Source organism: Sciurus carolinensis, chromosome 16, assembly GCF_902686445.1.
Source record: "Sciurus carolinensis chromosome 16, mSciCar1.2, whole genome shotgun sequence".
Lineage (NCBI taxonomy): Eukaryota > Metazoa > Chordata > Mammalia > Rodentia > Sciuridae > Sciurus > Sciurus carolinensis.
In genome coordinates, this window is record NC_062228.1 from 26,482,519 (window position 1) to 26,501,861 (window position 19,343).

A 19,343-nucleotide genomic window follows, 5' to 3' on the forward strand; every position below is an offset into this window, starting at 1 on the left:
TCCCCTGCCAAGCTCCCTCGCGGTGGCCAGGAAAGAGGGAGAAGGCTGGGCTGGGACCTGGGGTGGGGATCCGGCTCCCACCGCAGGGGGACTATACCCACGCACAAACAGCGGTGGCCGAAGGTGACCTGAGGGGACAGAAGCCTAGGAGACCTCCTAACCCAGGTCACAGGATGGGAGGGGAGACTTCGCAGAACTACATCTAAGGGCAGGTGGGGTATGTGATCAGCAGTTGGGGCGCCCAATCAGCAGGTGGGGTGCGGGATCAGCAGGTCAGGCCTACAATCCAGTCATCTCATTCTTGCAGCTCACCTGCTTCAGACTGGTCACCATCCCTGGCCACCTGTGACCCACAACCTGCTGAAGTCAGCCCTCGCATGTCATCTCTCTGGCCAGAGAATTTTTGGATTTGCCAAAATTTAAAAATCGGTGAATTTAACAATACAACCTGGATTTCTCCTGAAAGGCCGTGATCTGGTCATATGGATCCCTGCAAGCAGTGACCAGCTGGGGCCAGTCACTCAGCAGTCTCTCTGCGAGGGGTATTCAATCTTCAGTTCAGCATGGACCCCCAAGCCCACCTCGACCTGCCGTTTGTCCTCCCGCTCTCCCCGGCCGAAGTCACCACGGGCTGATGTTTCCAGTGGTTGACTTTCCCCACACACTCCTCTCTTCTCTCCAGTTCCCTGGCTGGCCCCACAGTGTCTGTATCAGCGACTTATAACAGACGCACAAGCAAAAGCTGCGAAGGAAACACTCCAAGGGCTCCGCGCTGGTTTGTTAGGCAATACAGACAGCGGATTTTTATTTTCTTCTCGATAGTCTTCTACAGTTTCCAAATTCTCTACGACAGACACATACTTCTTTTTAATATCAAAAGACACACAAATTGGTACTTAAAAAGAACATCCTTGAAAAAAACACCAAAGAACACCCCCCATCTTTAAGACCGAGATACAGGAGGGACGCTGCCTCCCGCAGGGAGTCCTCCTGGATTGCCAGTCGGAGCTCTGGCCCCTGACCTGCACCCACGTCTTCAGCAGCTCTTCAGTGTCAGCGTGGGCTCCACCTACCAGGCTGAGACTCTGCAGAGAGAGTGGGTGGCCAGATCTGGTCATCTGTGACCCCTACTGCCCAGCATAGGCCAGCGATGGACCTGTGCATGTTTATTGGACAGAATCAACATGATGTGTGTTCCGGTCATTTGCAGGGGTTTAAGGTGAGTCCTTAGGAAGGTGTCAGGCTCAGGCCAGTGTCCCCAGAGCAGGACAGTCCAGCTGCTGGGAGTGCTGGGATGGAAAGCAGCGGAGGCTGCTGTGTCCCACGGTTCCTGCCACAGGAGGGCAGGGCCCTCTGGGGCGTGAGCGAGGTGGAGGCCACTCAGAGGGAGGCCCAGGCAGACGGACAGACAGACTTGGTCCAGCTGCTGCATCTCTGCCCAGCCTGAGTTGACGAGAGGCCAAGGCCAGGGCAGTGGATAAAAGCTCTCCGCAGGCACGAGGCCTCTCTCAGGTGCCACTTCCCAAAATAACAGCACTGGAGCTGGGGACCAGGCAGTGGACGGAGGACTGGGGACACATGGAGAGGACAGGTAGAGCGGGGGCTGGAGGCTGGTGGAAAGGCAGGATTGGGCTCAGAGGTAGGTGAGAGGAGGCCTCTCCTCCAGGGCTCCGGCTCCACACTCGGCCCCAACCCATTGGCCACCCTGGGGTGAAAAGAGGGCTGCTGTGGTGACCACCAGGGACTGAGTTGCTACAGCCATGTCTTTGTCCTGGGCAGGAGCCCAGGACTTGGGATGCAGGCACCTGGCCTCCATGAGCCCAGGCCTGAGCCTGGGGCCTGCAGGTCCCTCCCAACAATGAACCGGGCCTCGGTGAACAGGCAAGACCAGGCTTCAGCCCCAGCTGGGGACAGCTGCGGGGACAGCCCTGCAGCCTCTGTGGCAGTATAGTGAGCCCTTTGAAGTTTGAACCTGGGAGCCGAGTAGCCCCCAGGACCAGGTGGATGTCGGGTTGCCGTGGTGACAGGCCATCCTCCAGGGTCCTTGGCCTTCTTAGGTCTGCCCTGGCTGGCAGGGGCTGTGTCCAGCCTGGGACCGAGGCAGCGTGAGCGGAGGCCGTCTGCTCCTCGCTGGGCGGTGGGCTGGCGGCCTAGATGCGGCTGGACGAGGTGCTGCCGGAGCTGATGGGGAGCCTGGCGCTGTCCGAGCTGCTCTTCAGCGGGGAGGGGCCGCCCCGCGCCTGCAGCCGCATGGCCCAGTACCAGAGGAAGATGAGGAGGCCTGCGGCGGGCGGGCACGGGGTCAGCGGGCGCAGCCCCCGGGCGCCCTCACCAGACCTGCCCCCGGACCCAGCGTTCTCTCGAGTTCCCCTCAGTTTCACAGGTCGGCAATGAAGACGCGAACGTTACCTGGACTCGGTGACGTCGGCCCATCTCCCTCACCCGCCCCTACTGTCCTACAGTGACCCCGTGTGGGCGGCTGGCCTTGGGACCCTGGGTATGGCCGGGCAGCGCAGTCCCGGGTCAGCACATCCAAGAATAGAAGCGTGAGTCTGGATGGCTGAGGTGGGAGGCGGGGAAGCAGGGTGCGAGAGGCCCCCCGGCCACGCCCTGGCCACGCCCCGGCCACGCCCCCTTCTCCAAATACTCAGCCTCCTGCCAACCTCGGGGCCTTAGTTCCCGCCTCTCTGCCTGGAGCTCTCCTCCCCGCTGGCGCTCCTCAACCTGTATGTGCTTGTGAATCCCCAGGCATCTTGCTAAAATGCAGACGTGACCAGCCGCGCGGGGCGGCCGCATTCCGCACCCCAGCAAGCCCCCAGGGCCGTGCTGTTGTTAGTCTGTGCGCACGCCCCGAGTAAGGACGCTCTAGATCTCTCTGTGGCTGGATCTCTGTTGTCCTCAAGTGTCCTCCCAGGCCACCCTTCTGAAAGCATCCCCTGCCCCAGCCGGGCACCGTCCATGACCTGGCCCACTCTGATTCCCTACTCTCTGAGGTCGACACGTGGCTCATGCTCAGTCTGCCCACCAGCCAGAGCCCAGTGAGAGCAGGACCCACCTCCAGCTGGCTCACAACAGGGCCCGGGGTTGGCATAGGGCCCGAACATGAGAGATGCTTAATAAAACCTCATCCCCTGTGGCCTGGATGCTCCCATTTTCTGAATGGGAAGACTGAGGCCCAAAGAAGGAAAGTCTTTAGTTTTCCCTGGGACATCCCTTCCGGAACCATGCTCCCTGTGTGGACAGCCTGCCCGGGCCAGGGGATGAGGTCCTCCCCAGACCTACCTTGAAAGGAGGTGAGGATGCTGAAGAGGTAGAGAATGACAAGCTGGAAGGTGCCAGAAGCAAAGGAGAAGAAGACCAAGGCCCAGGGCAGGCCAAGGACCAGACTGAGGCCCAGCAGTGTCAGTACGTGGGGCCACTTTTGATTATGTGGGCGCAGTCGCAGGATCTGCACCACCATGGTTCCCAGCATGGCCATGTTGAACAGGAACACCAGGCTGAAGAGGCCGAGGTTGGTGACGTAGCTGACCAGGGAGTCCCGGATCCAGCACCTGTGGCAAGGGCACAGGGTTCAGTGCCCAGCTGGCTGGACAGCTTGCCATGCTTGTCACCAGTTTGTTTGCCTATTACTCACATTGATGGCAAGCGCTGCTTAGTTTCTATTACAGTGTTGGCATAATTTTTTAAATGCATTTAAGTTAACAAGTTCGATGATTTAAAGAAAAATATTAAGTAAGGAATGATATGGATGGTAAAAGGGTGAGGCAAAAATCCCAGGTCACGATGCAAAGGGCTGATCATTTCAAAAACACTGAGCCAGGGCACACAGTTCCTTCCCAGCCTGGAGTTCAGGAGCTCCGGCTTCAGTCTGGGGTCAGGCTACCCTCTGGCAGGGTCACCACCAGCCTGGGTGAATCAGGTGAGTGGAGGAGGACGGGGTCAGCCCCGCTGGCCTCCCAGTTGGGAGCCTTTGAGCAGAGCAGTGGCCCTCGGTGTGGCCAAGTGTGGGTCCCTCCATCTCTGGGCCTCCTTGTCTGCATGGGAGGCAGAGCAACCCTGCCCAGGAACAGAGTGGGAGCCCATCGGCCCAGGTCCACACCTCTCCACAGGGAGGAAGCTGAGGCTCACAGGGGGCAGGGACCTGGCACAGGAGCAGCAGATCCAGGTCTTTTATCTCCCCCATGACCCTTAGCCCAGTGCTCTGGCCACCGCTGAACCCAGGGTCTCCCGGCCAGCATGGACTGCACCCAGGCTGCTCTCTGTCCCCTGCAGCCAGAGTCCACCCTCCTGCCCCGCCACCTGGCCACTCACATGGAAGGGTAGATGACACTCGCTGGGGTCCTGTGCACAGCCAGGATGATGGGGCCGTAGTTGTTCACATCCACCAGTGCCACCAACGTCACCAGGAAGATGGGGAAGCCTGAGGGCAGGGACAGTGGGCTCCAGCTCCCCCTTCTGAGCCCACCCTCCCTGCCCTTCAGCAGGCCTGGGGGCAAGACCCCTCGTCCAGCCTCTGCTCACAGAGTCCCCCCAGCCCCATCTGAGGCCCCTGGGAGGAAGGGCCACAGTGCTCTGCTAAGGTCTAGATGGTGCAGGAGAGCTGGGACGGTCAGACAGGACGTTAGCTGGCGGGGGGCAGTTCAGAGGGACAGCAAGAACCCTGGCCCAGCGGATGCCTGCACCGGCCTGACCGTGTCCATTCGTCCATTCCAAGTGGAGACAGAACCCCTGGAAGGCCCCCACCTCTGCACCACTGGGCCTCGACACAGAGCCAGCTCCACCAATGTCATGTAACTGGCCAGAGTGAATGGAGAGGTGGACCAAGGAGGACCCAGGAGGAGCAGCAAGGTGGGGTGAGGGACAGTGCAATGTCCAATGGCTCATGGTATAAAGCCCCGGTTCTGAGTCTGACTTGACTGATCTGGGCCATGGGAGAAATGAGCTCTTTCTGGACAAGAACAAAATTCCAAAGCCACAGAGGATCTGTTACTGAGGGTCAGTGGGATCCACAGGCAGGGCCACTATGGCCTGAGTGAATTAGGTGAGTAGCACAAGACCTGACTTCCACTAACCCAGCTGGCTGCCCTTGAGCAGTGAGCAACCTGTACATCCATACATGGCAGCCCTTGCTGCAAATTCCCTTTTGAATGGAGCGAGTATGTGGAGAATTTGGAAGTATTTCTTGGGGACAGGGCTCGCCACTCTATCTTCCTAAAGGGGACCTTGTTTCAGACTTGGTGAAGGACCCCTGAGGAGGGGAGGCGAATGAAGCAGTAAGGGAAGTCAGGGGGAAAGGTGGAGAAGCGGAATCAGTTACCTGTTCTTTGCTAGAAGAAAGAGGGAGCAGCAGTTCTGGGGGCCAGCGACACCCCCTTGAGTCTGGAAGAGACGCTCCCGCCACTTACCCCAGCCCACGACGCTCAGCTTGAGCAGGTAGCCAGGGACGTAGGTGCCGAAGACCTCGACCACGAGCCGGTAGAGGTTGTAGCCCTCGAGGCCCATCCAGGAGAGGCAGGCGAGGAGCGAGAAGTGCAGGAAGACGGCGCTGGCCCGGCAGCCCGCCTCGGAGCCCGTCAGCGCCACCGGCTCGCTGAGCAAGAAGCTCACGTCCAGCAGGAGGACGGCCAGCAGCAGGTTCATGTGCACCTTGACCGTGTAGTCCCGGGGCTTCTTCCTGCGCGGGACGGGGCCGCCTTAGTGGACCTGCGTGGCCAGGCGGGGCCGCGGCGGCTCCCTCCCTCCCACTCCGCCCCGCTCCTCCACCTCCAGGAAGCTCTCCGGGCACTGCACACACTGCGCACGCGCGTGCACGCACGCCCTATGCCGCTCCTGAGGCTGCAGCCAGGCGGTTCCCCCGTCCCTCTGCACCTGTGTGCCCCGTGCACCTACTGTGTGTGCACATTAGCGGCCGTCCTGGCAGGCAGGGAGGAAGACAGGGCAGCCCTGACGCTCCCCAGGAGGAGGAGGACACGAGATTGAAGGTCGCCCGTGCCTCCAAGCGCGAGCTGTGCCCCTGTCTGTCCGCAGGTCAGTGCGTGCGCCTCCGCCGCCCCAGGGCCCCAGGTGGCCCCAGAGGGCGCAGAACCCACAGGCCCAGCGTCACCAGCCCGGACGTGCAGCCCTGCACTGTCCCCAACCCGGGCCACCTGGGCGCCTCCCTTCCGCCCTGGACTCCAGTTCGTGCATCTGTGAAGCGGGAGGTGGGTCTCGCGGGTTGGGGTCACGGTCACAGTGGCGAGAGGTCTGGCACGGGTGGAACAGCCACTTCCTACAGTCCCTGTCCCTGAGCGGTTGGGCGGTTTGTGCTGGATGAGGCGCTCCGCCCACAGCCCGCCCGCCTTCCCCAGACCCCTCAGCTGTCCCTCCTCATCGCCATCCCCTGCGCGGTCCCCCACGTGCTCAGCGTGGTCACCGAAGTGGCGTGGACTGCGTGACACGGTCATTTGTGCACACATGTGCTCCCGGCACACACCTGTTCTCCCTCCTCCTGGTCAAGGACAGTGAGGGCACCCTTGGTGTCCCCCAGAACTAAGGGTGCCTCCCCTTTACCCAAACCCTAGGCCCAACTTCAAGGGACCCCAAGCTCAGGTAAGCCAAGCACAGTTTGTCAACCTCTGCCACTTCCTCACTGTGTGACCTCAGGCAAGTGCATCACCCTCTCTGAGCGCTGCTTCATAGGTGAGGCTGAACAAAGTCTGTACCTGAAAAGCACTCAGAACCTCGTGTGGCCGTGGGAAGCTGGAGGCGAGTGCTAGCTGTTTTCATTTTGATCATCCTCGGATCCTGTGCACCCACCTGATCACCCAGAGGCAGAAGGACAGATGCTCCCAATTTCATGTTATCACTGAACTAAAATTTGTGATGCCGTGATCCAAACACCCAGGTGTGAGGATGAAATGCGGCCCCGGGGTCAGCACGGCACCCCCAGGGCTCCCCCAGCCACGCACACACTTGGGGGCCAGGCAGGTGGGCGGATCTCCCCGGTTCTGGGGTCCCGGCCTCCCGTGTGGATGGACACCCCTCCCGGGCCCTACCTGGAGCAGAGGTAGGCGGCGATGGTGAGAATGCAGGCCAGGGCGGAGACCACGCAGCCCACGTAGGACAGGAGCGTCAGGTAGTGCTTGTGCGCGGCGCCCACCTCCAGCGCGGAGACCTGGACGGGGCGGGCGGGCGAGGCTCAGCGCCAGCTGCACGCGGAGGGAACCAGTTCCGCCCGGCGAACTACGGGTGGGTCCTCACTTACCACGTGCAATTTGGGATTTTCGACTTTTAATGTTGTGAAAATGGCAGGCAGCAGGGCGGGCAGGCTGGGGAGTCTCCCGGGGGTGCTGGGCAGCAGCAGCCCCGAGGTCACCGGGAGAGCCGCCAGCCTCCGCGGCGCGCTGTGTCTAAGCTAGAATGTTCTGCAGGCCGGCAGATTCCGTGAATTTTGTTTGGTTTTGTTTTTGGTACCAGGGATCGAACCCAGGGGCGCCTAACACCGAGCACATCCCCAGCCTTTTTTATATTTCATTTAGAGACAGGGCCTCCCTAAGTAGCTTTGCTGAAGCTGGCCTTGACCTTGTGATCCTCCTGCCTCAGCCTCCAGAGCCCCTGGGATTACAGGCGTGCTTCTGGCTGGGTGCGTTTCAGCTTGGGACATTTTCAGCTTACAGTGGGTTTATGGGGACATGACTGCATCATACGGTGAGGGGTGCAGACTAAGTGTGATTTTCTATGTGAGACATGAGGCTGGCTTGCTGTGAGGGAGTGAGCGTCCCACACCCAGGGGATTCCAGGAGCATGAGCTTGGGACACAAGACCTCTGAGATCTTGGAAATACTGAAGCCTGCCTCAGGGGCCTCCACGGCGGGCCTCCCTAGGAACACACTTCTGGCCTCAGCCCTGAAGGTTAGCAGTGAGAATCTACACTTTGATCATGTACCACAATTTAGGACTAACGAGCGTGGACTTTACACATCAGTTCTTTTTTTTTCTTTCTTTTTGTAATTAGCCGTATGATCTTGGGTAAATTTCTTAGCCTCTCTGAATCTCAGTTTCCTGATCTATAAAATGGGATGATGACAGGAACTACCTTGGAGGGTTGTCGTGAGGAGCAGATGGCTTAATAAGTGACAAGTGCCCGGCTCGAGGTGGGGGAGGGGCACCCACCATCAGCACCGCGAAGTAGGTGAGGTGGTTGCAGAGGCAGGACGTCTGGGTCTCCCTGCTGATGGTCTCGCACCCAGCGTTGCTCCAGCCCCCGGGGCTACTCACTGAGGAGGCGACAGTGGGGGACTCTGGTCAACACCAGCCCCCCAGACTTTGCTCCGCCTGGCGGACCCGCCCTTCCCTAAGGCCCACCCCCTCCAGGAAGGCCTCCCGGAACCGCTGGGCACCCCCCAGGGCCGCCCCACCCCGCCCCGCCCACCCGGGACCCCTCGCCCCGCCCACCCGGACACCCCCACACTCACTCGTGGGGTCTTCAACCCAGAATACACATCGGAGGGTCACGTTCTTCTGTGGGACAGGAAAGGAGGAGAGCGCGTCCCTTTTTGGCCAGGCAGAGGTCAGGCCGCGCCCACCCCGCCGAGTCCAGACGGGGCCAAGCCATCTGAGTCGGGAGCCAGAGGCCAGGAGGACGCAGCTGCAGGGACCCTCGCCCCGGGGATTCCGCGCACTCACCGGCTGCGGCTGGTGCTGGAAGGTGAGCACCACCGGCTCCGGGAGGCCGGTGACTTTGGTGTCCTGCATCACGATGCCCAGCACCTTCTCACCCAAGACCTGGCTGCAGTTCTCGTCCTAGACTCGCGGGTGCGGAGAAGCGAGCAGGGCTGAGAGGGGAGGCCACGAGTCCCTGGCCTCTGTAGCCTAGTGTCGGCCCTGCACGTGGCTCTGAGAGCCCCTCGGGCAGGCAGTCATTCACACTGTAGTGAGAACTACAGTGCTTCAGCTTCTAGCGGCTGTGCTGCCGTCTGATTTTGGACTTGAGGAGGAAAGGCCTTGGCTCCTGGAGGAGGGAGCTGACCGCATGCTCCTTCCAGCTCTGTCAGACAAGAGCTGACCCTCGGGGGGCGGGGGGACACGGGGCAGGGGTACCTGGAACAGGGCCTGGCTGCTGAAGTCCACCAGCAGGAGTCTCTTCTCGGCCTCCCCCCTGCGGCCTTTGCTCTGCTGGAGGAGGGCGCGCGGCAGCAGCACCGAGTACTCCCGGACCGGGCTCTGCTCCTCCTGCAGACACAGCCCCGCGGCTCAGCCAAGCTCCGCCCCAGACCTGCCCAACACCTCCGCTCCCGGGCGCTGCGGGGCCAGGCCGCACTCTGACAGTCCTTCCCTGCCACGGCTGGGCTGGGGAGCCTTGTGGTGAGACCCCAAGGCACGTGGCCTGGGGGTCCTGGGACCTGAGATGCCAGCCCTGCCGAGGGCAGCCTGGCGTGGTGGCCACAAGCCCGCGGGGGTGGCTCCCAGCCAGCCAGACGCTCAGAGGGGCCTCAGGACACAGGCGGGGAGCAGGCCCTGTGGGTGGACCCCCTGCCCTGGCCACCGTGGCCCCTGACAGCCACTGACCAAGCAGGGTCATCCTGGGCCGGGGACCTGCCGGGGGCTCCAGGAGAGGCCCAGGGGTGGTGCCCTGCAGGGACAGAGCCCGGCCTGTGCCTCCCGCCATGCCCAGCTCAGCCTGCACCTGTTCCTGCCCTGGCCCGCCCGCTGACCACTGACCCCTGACCCCTGACCTCCTGCCGGGAGTGGATGCGCAGGTCCTGGAGGCTGGCGCTGGGCTGCAGCTTCCACACCGTGGCGTTGACGCGGTCCTCCTCGAAGGACACGGTGTCCCCGGGGAACCGCACGGAGGCCAGCTTGGACTCCAGGCTCTGCAGCTGCCTGGCAGGGAGGAGGGAGCGGGGTGGCTCGCGGAGGGGCCCAGGCCGCAGGGAGACCGAGGCAGAGAGCGGGGACTTGGGCAGGAGTCCGGCAGGAGGAGAGAGGGGACAGTGCACGGCAGACCCGGGGGGGGCAGGGACAGGCCTGCAGGGCCAGCACGGTCTGGGCAGCCCGGGCAGCTCTGGCCGGCTCCGAGCCTCCTCGTGGCTCCCTGGCCGAGGCTCCTCGTCCTGGTGGGCAGGCGACCCTGGTCCCCGCCCTGGGCTCCTGGGGCTCTGTCTTCACTGACTCTGGGGCTGGGCTGGGGCCGCCCGCCCCTCCTCCAGAAGATGGGAGAAGGCGTCTGGAGAACATTCCAGGCTCCCGGCCTCCCCTGCAGGTCCCGCCCGCCCGGTCCAGCCTGCCCGAGCCCCGGGCCGCACTCACTGGCTGGCGAGGGTGGGCGAGGGCCTCCTGGAGGACTTCAGGGGACGCCTCAGCAGCTGGCTGAGCAGCCCCAGGTCCCTCTTCAGGTCACACATGTCCCGGGAGGCGTTGGGCGAGGCCTTCTCGGTGGGCTCTGGGAGAGGGATGGACGCAGCCCCTGAGGCCCGGGCCAAGCGGCTGTGTCCCTGACCCTCCGTTCTCATGAGACTCCGTGCCTCCACCCCTGGACACGGAGGCTCCAGGAAGCGGAGCAGACGCCCAGGTCACCCAGCGAGGAGGCCAGCCACACGGGGGCCAGCTTAAAGGACCTGCACACCTGCACCTCCGCACAGGGCTGTGGGGCCAGCAAGGTGGTTCTGGGGATTCTGCCCCACCGGCCTCCCTGACTCCACGGGCCTCCCTGACTCCACGGGCCTCCCTGACTCCACGGGCCTCCCTGACTCTGGGTAGCCCACACTGAGAGTTCCAGGTGCAGGTGTCTCCAGGACCGGATGGGGCCACTTGGGGTAGGCAGACAGGACACTGGCCCATGCCCGATGCCACGAGGCAGGCAGGCCAGGGGCAGTCCTGGTGTCTCCACTTACAGCCCAGAAGGCCTGATTTCTAGCCGATATGATCACTATAGGCCACAAGACCAGGCTGCTGCTCCTGGGGCACCTGGAGAGAGGCCCCAGGTTGGGGGTCCTGCCTGGGGACTTCCCTGACCGCCTGTCGTGCTGCTCAGCTGGGGCCAGGCCCACCCTGCCAGCCTGGGCTCTTCACTGGCCTGGACCTGCTGATGCAGTCAAAGTGCTGCGTCCCCAGTCCTGGGGACCCCGGCCTGAGAGGAACAGAAGCACGGGAGCTCAGACCCCGCAAGCCTGGTGCCCTCTGCCACACCCCTCAGCACGTTTGGGGGGCAGCAGCCACACGGCACCTGCCACGCCCCCCTCACCCTCTCCTGAAGCTGCGCTATACTCATGCTGCATCTGGCTCCTCCCCTCCTCAGGTGCCTTCTATGGCTCCCCAGTGCCCGTGGCCAGAAGGTTGTCTTACTGTAGAAGGAGAAGGTGAAGCCATTGGCAGCCGGCAGGCTGGTGTTCTGGGGGCTCCACCAGGAGCTGACGGAGGTGGCGAGCAGCAGGGGCCCCTGGGCCTGGCTCTCTCTCTGCTGCTGGAAGCAGAGGAGGTCAGAGGCTCGGTCGCTCAGCAAGAAGTCGTTCTTGCCATAGCGCAGGTGGAACTTCCCGGTGTGGCGGGTCCAGTAGAGGCAGAAGTGGTAGAGGCCCCTGGGCTCCGGGAAGGCCCGGGAAGCCTCGGGGACCGCAGGGAAGGGGGCATGGATGGCGAGGGCGTCCTCAGAGTTGGTGACGGAGATGCGCAGCGCCTGCCCCTGCACATAGCGGAGGCTGCTCCCCTGGGTCTGGTTCCGCTGGCCGCAGAAGCGGAAGTCCTCCCGGGGACCGCCACCACGGGCACCTGGGGAGACAGAGGCTGCAGATGGGACCCGATGGCAGAGCCCAGCTGGGGCAAGGGAGGAGACAGGGCCTGGGCTGGCGCCTGTGAGCCCCGAGCCTGGGACCCACACGTGGTTCAAGGGTCTGGATAGCAAAGGGTCTGCAAAAATGTGTGGGTGTGTTCTGCTAAAGCAGTTCTGCTTCAGTGGGTGCAGGGGCCACGCCTGTAAGCCCAGAGACCCTGGACGCTGAGGCAGGAGGGTCACGAGTTCCAGGCCAGCATGGGCAACTTAGTGAGACCCTGCCTCAAAATGAAAAAGCATAAAGGGCCAGGGAGGTAGCTCAGTGGTAGAGCGTTCCTGAGTACCCCTAGTGCCACATTAAAGAAAAAAAATCTGGCTGCAAGATACAAAAAAAAGAAAACTGAAAATAAATAAGAATTTCTAATAATAATAGAGTTTTAATGAGGCCGTGGTTGCCACATACTGTGGCACAGGCTGTGCACTGCCCGACAACATGTGCTGCAAAGGGAACAGAGCTGCCACCCAGTTTGTGGGCCCCACCCCAGGTGTGTGCCCTGCGGGGCTGCATTTGCCAGAAGAAGGAGGTGCCTTTTTCTTTTCCCCAAAGCGCCATTCCCAAGCCAAGTGTACTTCCAAATCCATATTGCCCCAAAGGGCCCCCTTGTGTGGGGGCATTTTAACCTAAGTCACGATGGCCCCAGGGCCCCCTGGGGAAAGCCCACCTCGAGCCAGGAAGAGCACACTCAGTAGGATCAGCGCCGTCTGCAGCGGCACCCAGGTAGCCATCGTCATCCCCAGAAGTCACCCTGAGAAGTCACCACCTGGAAGAGACCATGAGCATTAGCCAGGAGCGGGGACCCTGGCAGGGAGGCAGGAGGAAGAGGCCCATGGGCTGCAGTGGCCAGAGCTGAGCCTCAGGGGCTGCGGCCGTCCAGAACCCGGCTGCCTCAGTGGGGCTGAGGACGGGACCCTCCCCGGGCCCAGGAGCCATGGGGTGACCTCGTGTGGACCCCAGGGAGGTTCCACTTGGAGCTGTCTGCACCTTGCCCCTGCCAGGACTGGAGGAGATCTTGAAAGATGGGGCTCTCAGCGTTCTCCCCTGGCAGCCTCCCCATGACCGTGACCATAACCATCCCGGCCCTAGTGCAGAGCACACCTCCTCCAGGAAGCCCGCCTCCTTTGGTCAGTCCCAGCCTCCTGTGGGGTCCACCTCTGGCCAGAGCCTCCCTCAGCTTCCCCTAGGCAGTGCAGGGTGGCCAGCCTCTTCTCACTCAGCCAGGGAGTCCCTGACCCATCTCTGAGGATGGCCTGGGGCAGAGAGAGGCTGGAGGGGTGGACGCTGCGCCAAACACCGAAGGATCAGGGCATCGCGGCGCCCTCTACAGGGGCCCAGGGGAGGGGCGTCTCCCACCAGGGGGCGCTGTTGCGGCACCGTCTTCCACCATGACCACCAGGGGGCGCTGTTGCGGCACCGTGGCAGCTGGGACCCGGCCGTTCTCTGCTGGAAACCACGAGAACCGAGAACCGTGCAGAGGCCCAGCTCTGCGCTCCCGCCTGGGGATTAGTGGGCACCTCTGAACAACCCTGGCTATGTTAGCCACCTCCTGCTACCTGCCAGCCCCCACGCTGACCCTCCATGAATCCGCATGCAGCTCTGCGACCGGCATCTCTGTTGGCTTTAAATGACTTGCCGGAGAATGCTGCAGGCCAGGGCTTTCTTTGCCTGGTCAGGACCAGAGTGACTGGTGTCCATAGAGCGAGATGCCAGGTGGCTTGGCCTTCCCTGCCAGCTGGCCCAGTGACCGCACTGCCTGCCGACAGCCGTCCTCATCCTGGGGGAGACTCCTCCGACCATGGCGCCACCTGGCAATCATGCCACACCCCGGAGAGAGGCCGGCCGCCCCCGGGCGCGCAAGGAGTCTGCGTTTGGAAGAAATCCAGGAGGGCTTCCCGGCAGAGGCGACTTGGCCCTGAGGGTCTGAGGGCAGCATCACAGGGCAAGGGGACATCATCGTGTCCCTCCTGGCCCAGACCCTCAAGCCAGTGTGGTTCCCTGACGAGAGGGCCAGTCCCCCGTGGCCCCCCTTGAGGGAGGAAACCCAAGCCTCGGCTCCAGTGCTCCAGTCGCAGGTCCGAGGGGCTCCTCCCGACCCCGGCGGCCTCACACGACCATTTGAGAAGAAGGACGTGAAAGCGTTTTAGGGAAGGGCGGCCATTTCCGGGCTGTGAGTTTCAGGTTTCACTCTGTGTCCTCTGGAAGCATTCGGGTCCCTTCAAAACTGCCTCCAGCCACCCCAGACCAGCGGAAGGAAACCCAGCATCCGGGGACAGGGGCAGATCCCTCCCAGGCCACCTCTGTCCTTCTCCTGTCCACCAGCCCTGCGCCTCCCCGTCCGATCCTCAGGCCAAAGGTCACTTCTAGGCAGCCCCCTCCCAGCAGCCCCTGCTCTCTACTTGTGAACTTGGAAGTTCACAGATCACTTTGAGAATAGGTTCTAAATTCTCCATTTTATGATGTTTGTATCTGAGGTCCAGAGAGGGCCAGTGATTTCCCGAGGTCACACAGCAAGCAAGGGTGGAGCCAATTAGAACTCATAGGTATCTCTCTGGCCCACTGACCTCCACAGTGAGTCACGATTGTCTGGAGACAAGACCCCCAGAGAGGGCAGAGACATCTGCCTTGCCTCAGCCCCGCTGAATTGGCCCTTGAGAGCAAAAGAGGCAGCCAGGAGTGAGGTCCCTCGCCCTGTCCCGGGAGGGGAAGTGGGATTCAAACACCAACAAGGGCTGGTTGCCCCTGACACTGCCCGGCTCATTCCGTTCCCCTCTGGCTACTCGAGTAGCTACTCCCAGAGGACAGCTCTGTCCCCATCAACCCTTGAGGCTGCACAAGGAGAGGCCTCCTGGGCTCCTTCAACCCACCTTGGGTGGAACGGACTCTGGAGCCAGACTGCCTGGGTCCAAATCAGCCCCTGCACTTAGGGCTGTGTGTCCTTGGACTAGTCACTCACTGTCTCTGGGCCTCATTTCCCTCACCTGTAATGAGGAATAAAAACCAAGCCCACCTCAGAGGTCACTGTGGGAATGAGGCCAATCGAGTCTGTACAGGGACGGGACGCGGCTATTGCCACAGGCGTCAGGGAAACACTCCGCATGCTTTCTGAGCAGCTCACGCGTGACCCGGCCCTGGCACCGCCCTCCCCCCGCCCTGACCCCAGCTCCACCAGTGGCCAGCTCAGCCCCAGAGGCCTCCAGGGGAAACCTGGAGCCTGCTTTCCGGAAGAACGACGGCCACGCGGAAACCGCACCCAGAAAATTCCCTGCTCACCAACCTGGCCCTGGGAGTCTGCAGAGCCCCGGGCAGGACCCCCCGGCCTCAGAGGAGGAGGAGACTCCGGATTGGGCAGAACAAGGGTGCTGTCCACTTAGCTTTGTCCCTTGCCAGTCCCACCCCCAGGTCTGCTGCCTATACATTCACCAGCCACCCAGCCGGGCCACTCCAAGGGCATGGGCGGTGTCCCTGATGGAGCCTCCAGGGTCCCCAGTAGGGCTTTCCAGTGCCCAGCTCACCACCCTGGGTGTCCGCAAACTGGCTCAGCCAGGAATGAAGGGGTCTGAGCCCTGAAGACCGGATCCCAGGACCAGGGACTGACCGCGGGCTGCAGGAGGCTGCCTGTGGGCTCTGGAGTGAGGGACGGAGCGGAATGGCCCCAGCCTTCCAGTGTCCAGTCCCGGCCTGCCTCCCCTACAGCCCTGGCTGGCGCTGAGAAGGGGCATCAGCTGCCACACCCCAGTGATGGCAAAAGCTGCCACAGCTCTGGCGTCCACCCGAGGCAGGTCCTGCGGGTTTACCATCTCGCGCCTGGAAGAGGCGGGGAAGGACGGGGCCGGCCTTGGTAAAGGTCCCAGAGACGGTGGCCCCTGCCTTTGGGGTCTCCGGGAGGTGGGGGACTGAGTGGATCCCAGGCACCGTAGAAGCTCCCAGTCTGGAGAGGGTGCTGCGGCCGAGCCCCCAGGGAGCCCCGGCCCCCCAGCTCCTCTTCCGGAGCCGCTGCCCTTGACCTCAGGCCTTCCGTAAACACACACAAGAACAGGACAAGCTGACCCAGCCGGACACAATGGGGGCCACCACGGCAGGGTCTCCAAGGGTCCAGCTGGGCGGGCAGCAGCCAGGGCCTGCCTGAGCCGAGCCACCTCCAACCCGGCCAGGCTGCCGGCCAGGCCCCTGCGTGCCGGGCAGGACCCAGAGCCCACTCTCTCCCGGGGGCCTGACTCATTTCCTCTGCCATCCTGTTCGAGCCACCGTCACCCTGGCTCGGCCGAGCTCCTGGAGAACGCATTTCCTCTAGGACGGAGGTGGAAGGAGAGTGGACAGGACCTGGCCGGCTGTGGTTAACCCTTTCCTGGGCGTCCCGGCCCCTCCCGCCCAGCAGACTGGCAGACCCGTCCCCGCTCCCTCCCTGTGGGCGCCCGTGGTCACAGGCACGTCTGGAAGTGCGTGTCTCATCCCCAGGCCTCCTCTCAGGCCTCCCTGGCCCCGAAAGCCCGTGCTCCCTGGGACACCCCGCATCTCTGAGAGGAGGTGAGACGCTGTCCAGGAAGCCGCACGGTCCTCTCGTGGCCACCCCCAGCGCACAGTGCCCACCGACTCGGGTGCTCCATCAGAGGCACCCGCCCCCGCCCCTGCAGTGGGTCAGGAGCCCAGGGGTGAGCGGAGTGCAGACTCAGGTCCCTGCCACCATCGAGGGCCTCCAGTGAGTCCGGCTGACTGACGGCCATGGGCCTGGGAACCGTGGGTCTAGATCAGGGACGGTGGCCCCGTCAGAGAGCAGAGGCGCTTGCTCCAGGGCACTCAGCTGCTGAGGGTCAAGGCGGCTCCCAGGGTGCAGCTGCCCCACCCGTGACAAGGACCCGCCATGGTCTCTGAGGTTCTCCCAGCCTGTAGCCGGGTGCTGGGTGCCTGACGGGCTGCCCGCAGGACATCGCGAGAGAGGGGAGGACGGGATGTGGGACAAGGCCCAGAAGAGAGGAAGGAGGGGTCACTCTGCAGGTCTCACTGGTCTTGCCCACCTGGGGCCCTCCCTCCAGGGGCCTTCATGGTGGGGAGGGCGGAAGAGGCCCAGCCCAGCTTGCAGCCGCTCCAGCCCTGTCCTCGGCCGCTGCCCTACCTCGGGTTGCCCAGAGCCCACAAAGGGCCTGGGAAAGGGGGGACGTGGTCCGTAGAGGGGCAGGGCAGGGATGGCAGCTCGAGAGCTGAGCGCACAGCTGGGCGCGCGTGCCTGAGTGTGCATGGGCGTGTCTAGGTGTGCATGCCTGAGCATGTGTGCCTGGGTGTGCGTGCATGGGCGCATGTGCCTGGGTGTGCATGGGCGTGCATGGGCATGTGTGCCTGGGTGTGCGTGCCTGAGTGTGTGTGCCTGGGTGTGCGTGCATGGGTGTGCATGTGCAGGAGGCCAGCAGGAGCCTGGAGGGGGCAGGTTAGCTCTGCTGAGCGTCAGGAGGGGGTGGGACAGCGAGGCTCCTGCAGGTGCTTCCTGCAGGTGGGTGGCAGGGGCTGAGAGCACCCTCCTTCCAGCGGTGGCCACGTTCTGTTATCAGATGAGCCTGGCTCGGGAACAACACACACCCGCCAGCTCTGGGAGGTGCCCATTAAGCCAGGTGGGGCCCAGCCTCGCCCCCACCCCGCGGCCCCTGCGGCTCCTAGGAGCACTGCTGGCAAGGCCGAGGTCCAACCCTTAACCAAGAAGGGCTCCCACAGGACAAAGATGAAGCTAGCCACGCAGCCTGGAGGCTGGGGCTGCGGGAGGCCCGCTCCTGCCCAGGTGGAGGCCCACACTCCTGCAGCCTCCCCGCTGGAGGCCGCCGGCCTGCCCAGGAGGCTCACCTTCCTCACCTCTGTCCCAGCCATGTCCCCTCTGTGTGCCCAGAAAGGGTCCTGGCCCCATGGGGAGAGGAGGAAGGAGCGCCGTCCTGCCAGCCTGCACAGGGAAGGGCTCCTGGAGAGCCCGCAATCACGCCTGCCATCCCGCAGCCTCTGCCTGCGCGCCCCGCTCCAAGCCTGCAGCCTGTGGCACGTCCCCAAGGTTCCCCATGCCCTGGGCCTCAGCCCTACACATCCTCTGAGGCCCCACGGTGGCCAGCGGGACAGCAGAGAGCAGGAGGGTCCACCAGGGTGGGTCTGACAGGGTGGAGGGACCCTGGAGTCCTCGGGGAGGGGAGGAGGACCACAGCCCCCTCTGGCAGGGGCTCATGCCGGCTGCCGGGCGCCAGCACATTCACCCCGCCTCCCAGCGCTCGGCTGGAGCGACCCTGGCAGGAACTGAAGCCGAGCTCTCGGCATCTCCATTCGCAGACCAGGAAACCCAGGTCCAGAGAGGTGAAGTCACAGCCAAGGCCACATGGCAAGCAGGAGGACAGGTGGTGACGCAAGGCCCTGCCCTTCCCGGGACTGGGTCTGCCAGTCCTGCGGCTGGAGAAGCGCGGGCCCTACCTTTTCTTGCGCATCCGCATAGCAGAAGTTCTGGAAGTCCTACAGGAAGGAGCCCCGCATAAGGGGGCCTCCTCAGCGTGGACACCCATCAGTAACTCCAAAAAACAAGCTCTCGGGACTCTCAACGGCACAGAAGAGAAGCCTTCCGACGCCCCTCGCCAGCAGCCAGCCCCTCCCCACCCTCGGGCTGCCCAAGGGCCACGAGCTGGCCGGAGATGGCCTGCAGGAGCTGGTCGGGCAGCAGGGCTCCCCGGGGCTCGCTGCCATCCCCTCACTTGCAGGCGAGAGTCCCCATGAGCCTGGGGTGCGTCTAGGTCCACCCACCCCCTCTGCGGGCAGCGCCAGGCTGGTCCCCAGTGAGCCACCCCATTAAGTCTGCCCTGGCCAGCTGGGCCCGTGGCCTCCCCTCCAGTGGCCTGAGCACTCAGCGGATGTCGGGGGACGGGACAGCGCGAGGACACAGGCGGTCTGGGAAGCCGAGACTCAGCCTCTTGGACCTTCGGAATCCAGGGAAGATGCGGAGGAGCCCACGGGGACAGTCAGCTGTGTGCTCCTGTGGCAGAGGCTGCTGGCCGAGTCTCACCTCATCCAAGGCGCTGCACGGCCAGCGTCCTGGACACGCGTCCGGCAGCACCTGCCCAGGGCAGGCGGCAGGAGTTCGGGGCACGAGTCCCAGACGGCTCTGCGGCCACCTGGCCTGTGTCGTTGGGCCAGCCTGCCCGCCTCTGGCCTCGGCTTCCTTGCCGTCAAGTAGATGACCTGATCCTCGTCCCCTGCCTGCCTTTGCGATGGCCCAGGGCCCGCTTGCAACTGAGCTGGCCTCAGGATCCCTCAGGGGACGCCCAGCTCACCTCCAGGCTGGCAGAGAAGAGGGCACTGGACGGCCCCTCCACCCTGGCCAGGCCATCTTACCGCTCAACCGCAGCCGGCTCCTCGTCTGGCCCAAGTTCCCCTTCCCCATCTGCCTCGCCCAAGGCCAGGCCCACAAGGTCAGCCCCGTCACCTCCCTGCTGGCTTCGGGGAGCTGCAGCTCCGCTCCCCCGGCCAGGCAAGATGCCCATCTTTGGAGCGTAGGATCCTCCGCGTTCCCAAGGGCAGCCGCCAAAC

General features: G+C 63.5%; 1 protein-coding gene across 6 annotated transcripts in view; it reads right to left on the reverse strand.

The window, feature by feature from the left end:
• Positions 1 to 760: 760 nt before the first annotated feature.
• Adgrg1 (adhesion G protein-coupled receptor G1) overlaps positions 761 to 19,343 on the reverse strand; it is a 37,984-nt gene continuing 19,401 nt past the window's right edge. For 5 of the 6 annotated variants that reach the window (XM_047528951.1, XM_047528957.1, XM_047528952.1 and 2 more), the window contains exons 2-14: positions 12,469 to 12,567; positions 11,323 to 11,745; positions 10,288 to 10,420; positions 9,714 to 9,861; positions 9,079 to 9,210; positions 8,665 to 8,781; positions 8,454 to 8,499; positions 8,152 to 8,255; positions 7,035 to 7,153; positions 5,406 to 5,674; positions 4,312 to 4,420; positions 3,283 to 3,551; positions 761 to 2,281 (exon numbers count right to left, since the gene is read on the reverse strand). In XM_047528951.1, coding sequence (XP_047384907.1) covers positions 2,151 to 2,281; positions 3,283 to 3,551; positions 4,312 to 4,420; positions 5,406 to 5,674; positions 7,035 to 7,153; positions 8,152 to 8,255; positions 8,454 to 8,499; positions 8,665 to 8,781; positions 9,079 to 9,210; positions 9,714 to 9,861; positions 10,288 to 10,420; positions 11,323 to 11,745; positions 12,469 to 12,538 — 2,070 coding nt within the window. In that variant the 5' untranslated portion in view covers positions 12,539 to 12,567 and the 3' untranslated portion in view covers positions 761 to 2,150. Of the gene's footprint in view, positions 2,282 to 3,282; positions 3,552 to 4,311; positions 4,421 to 5,405; positions 5,675 to 7,034; positions 7,154 to 8,151; positions 8,256 to 8,453; positions 8,500 to 8,664; positions 8,782 to 9,078; positions 9,211 to 9,713; positions 9,862 to 10,287; positions 10,421 to 11,322; positions 11,746 to 12,468; positions 12,568 to 18,819; positions 19,124 to 19,343 lie in introns of those variants that run through there. The other variant, XM_047528954.1, reaches the window with a different exon arrangement.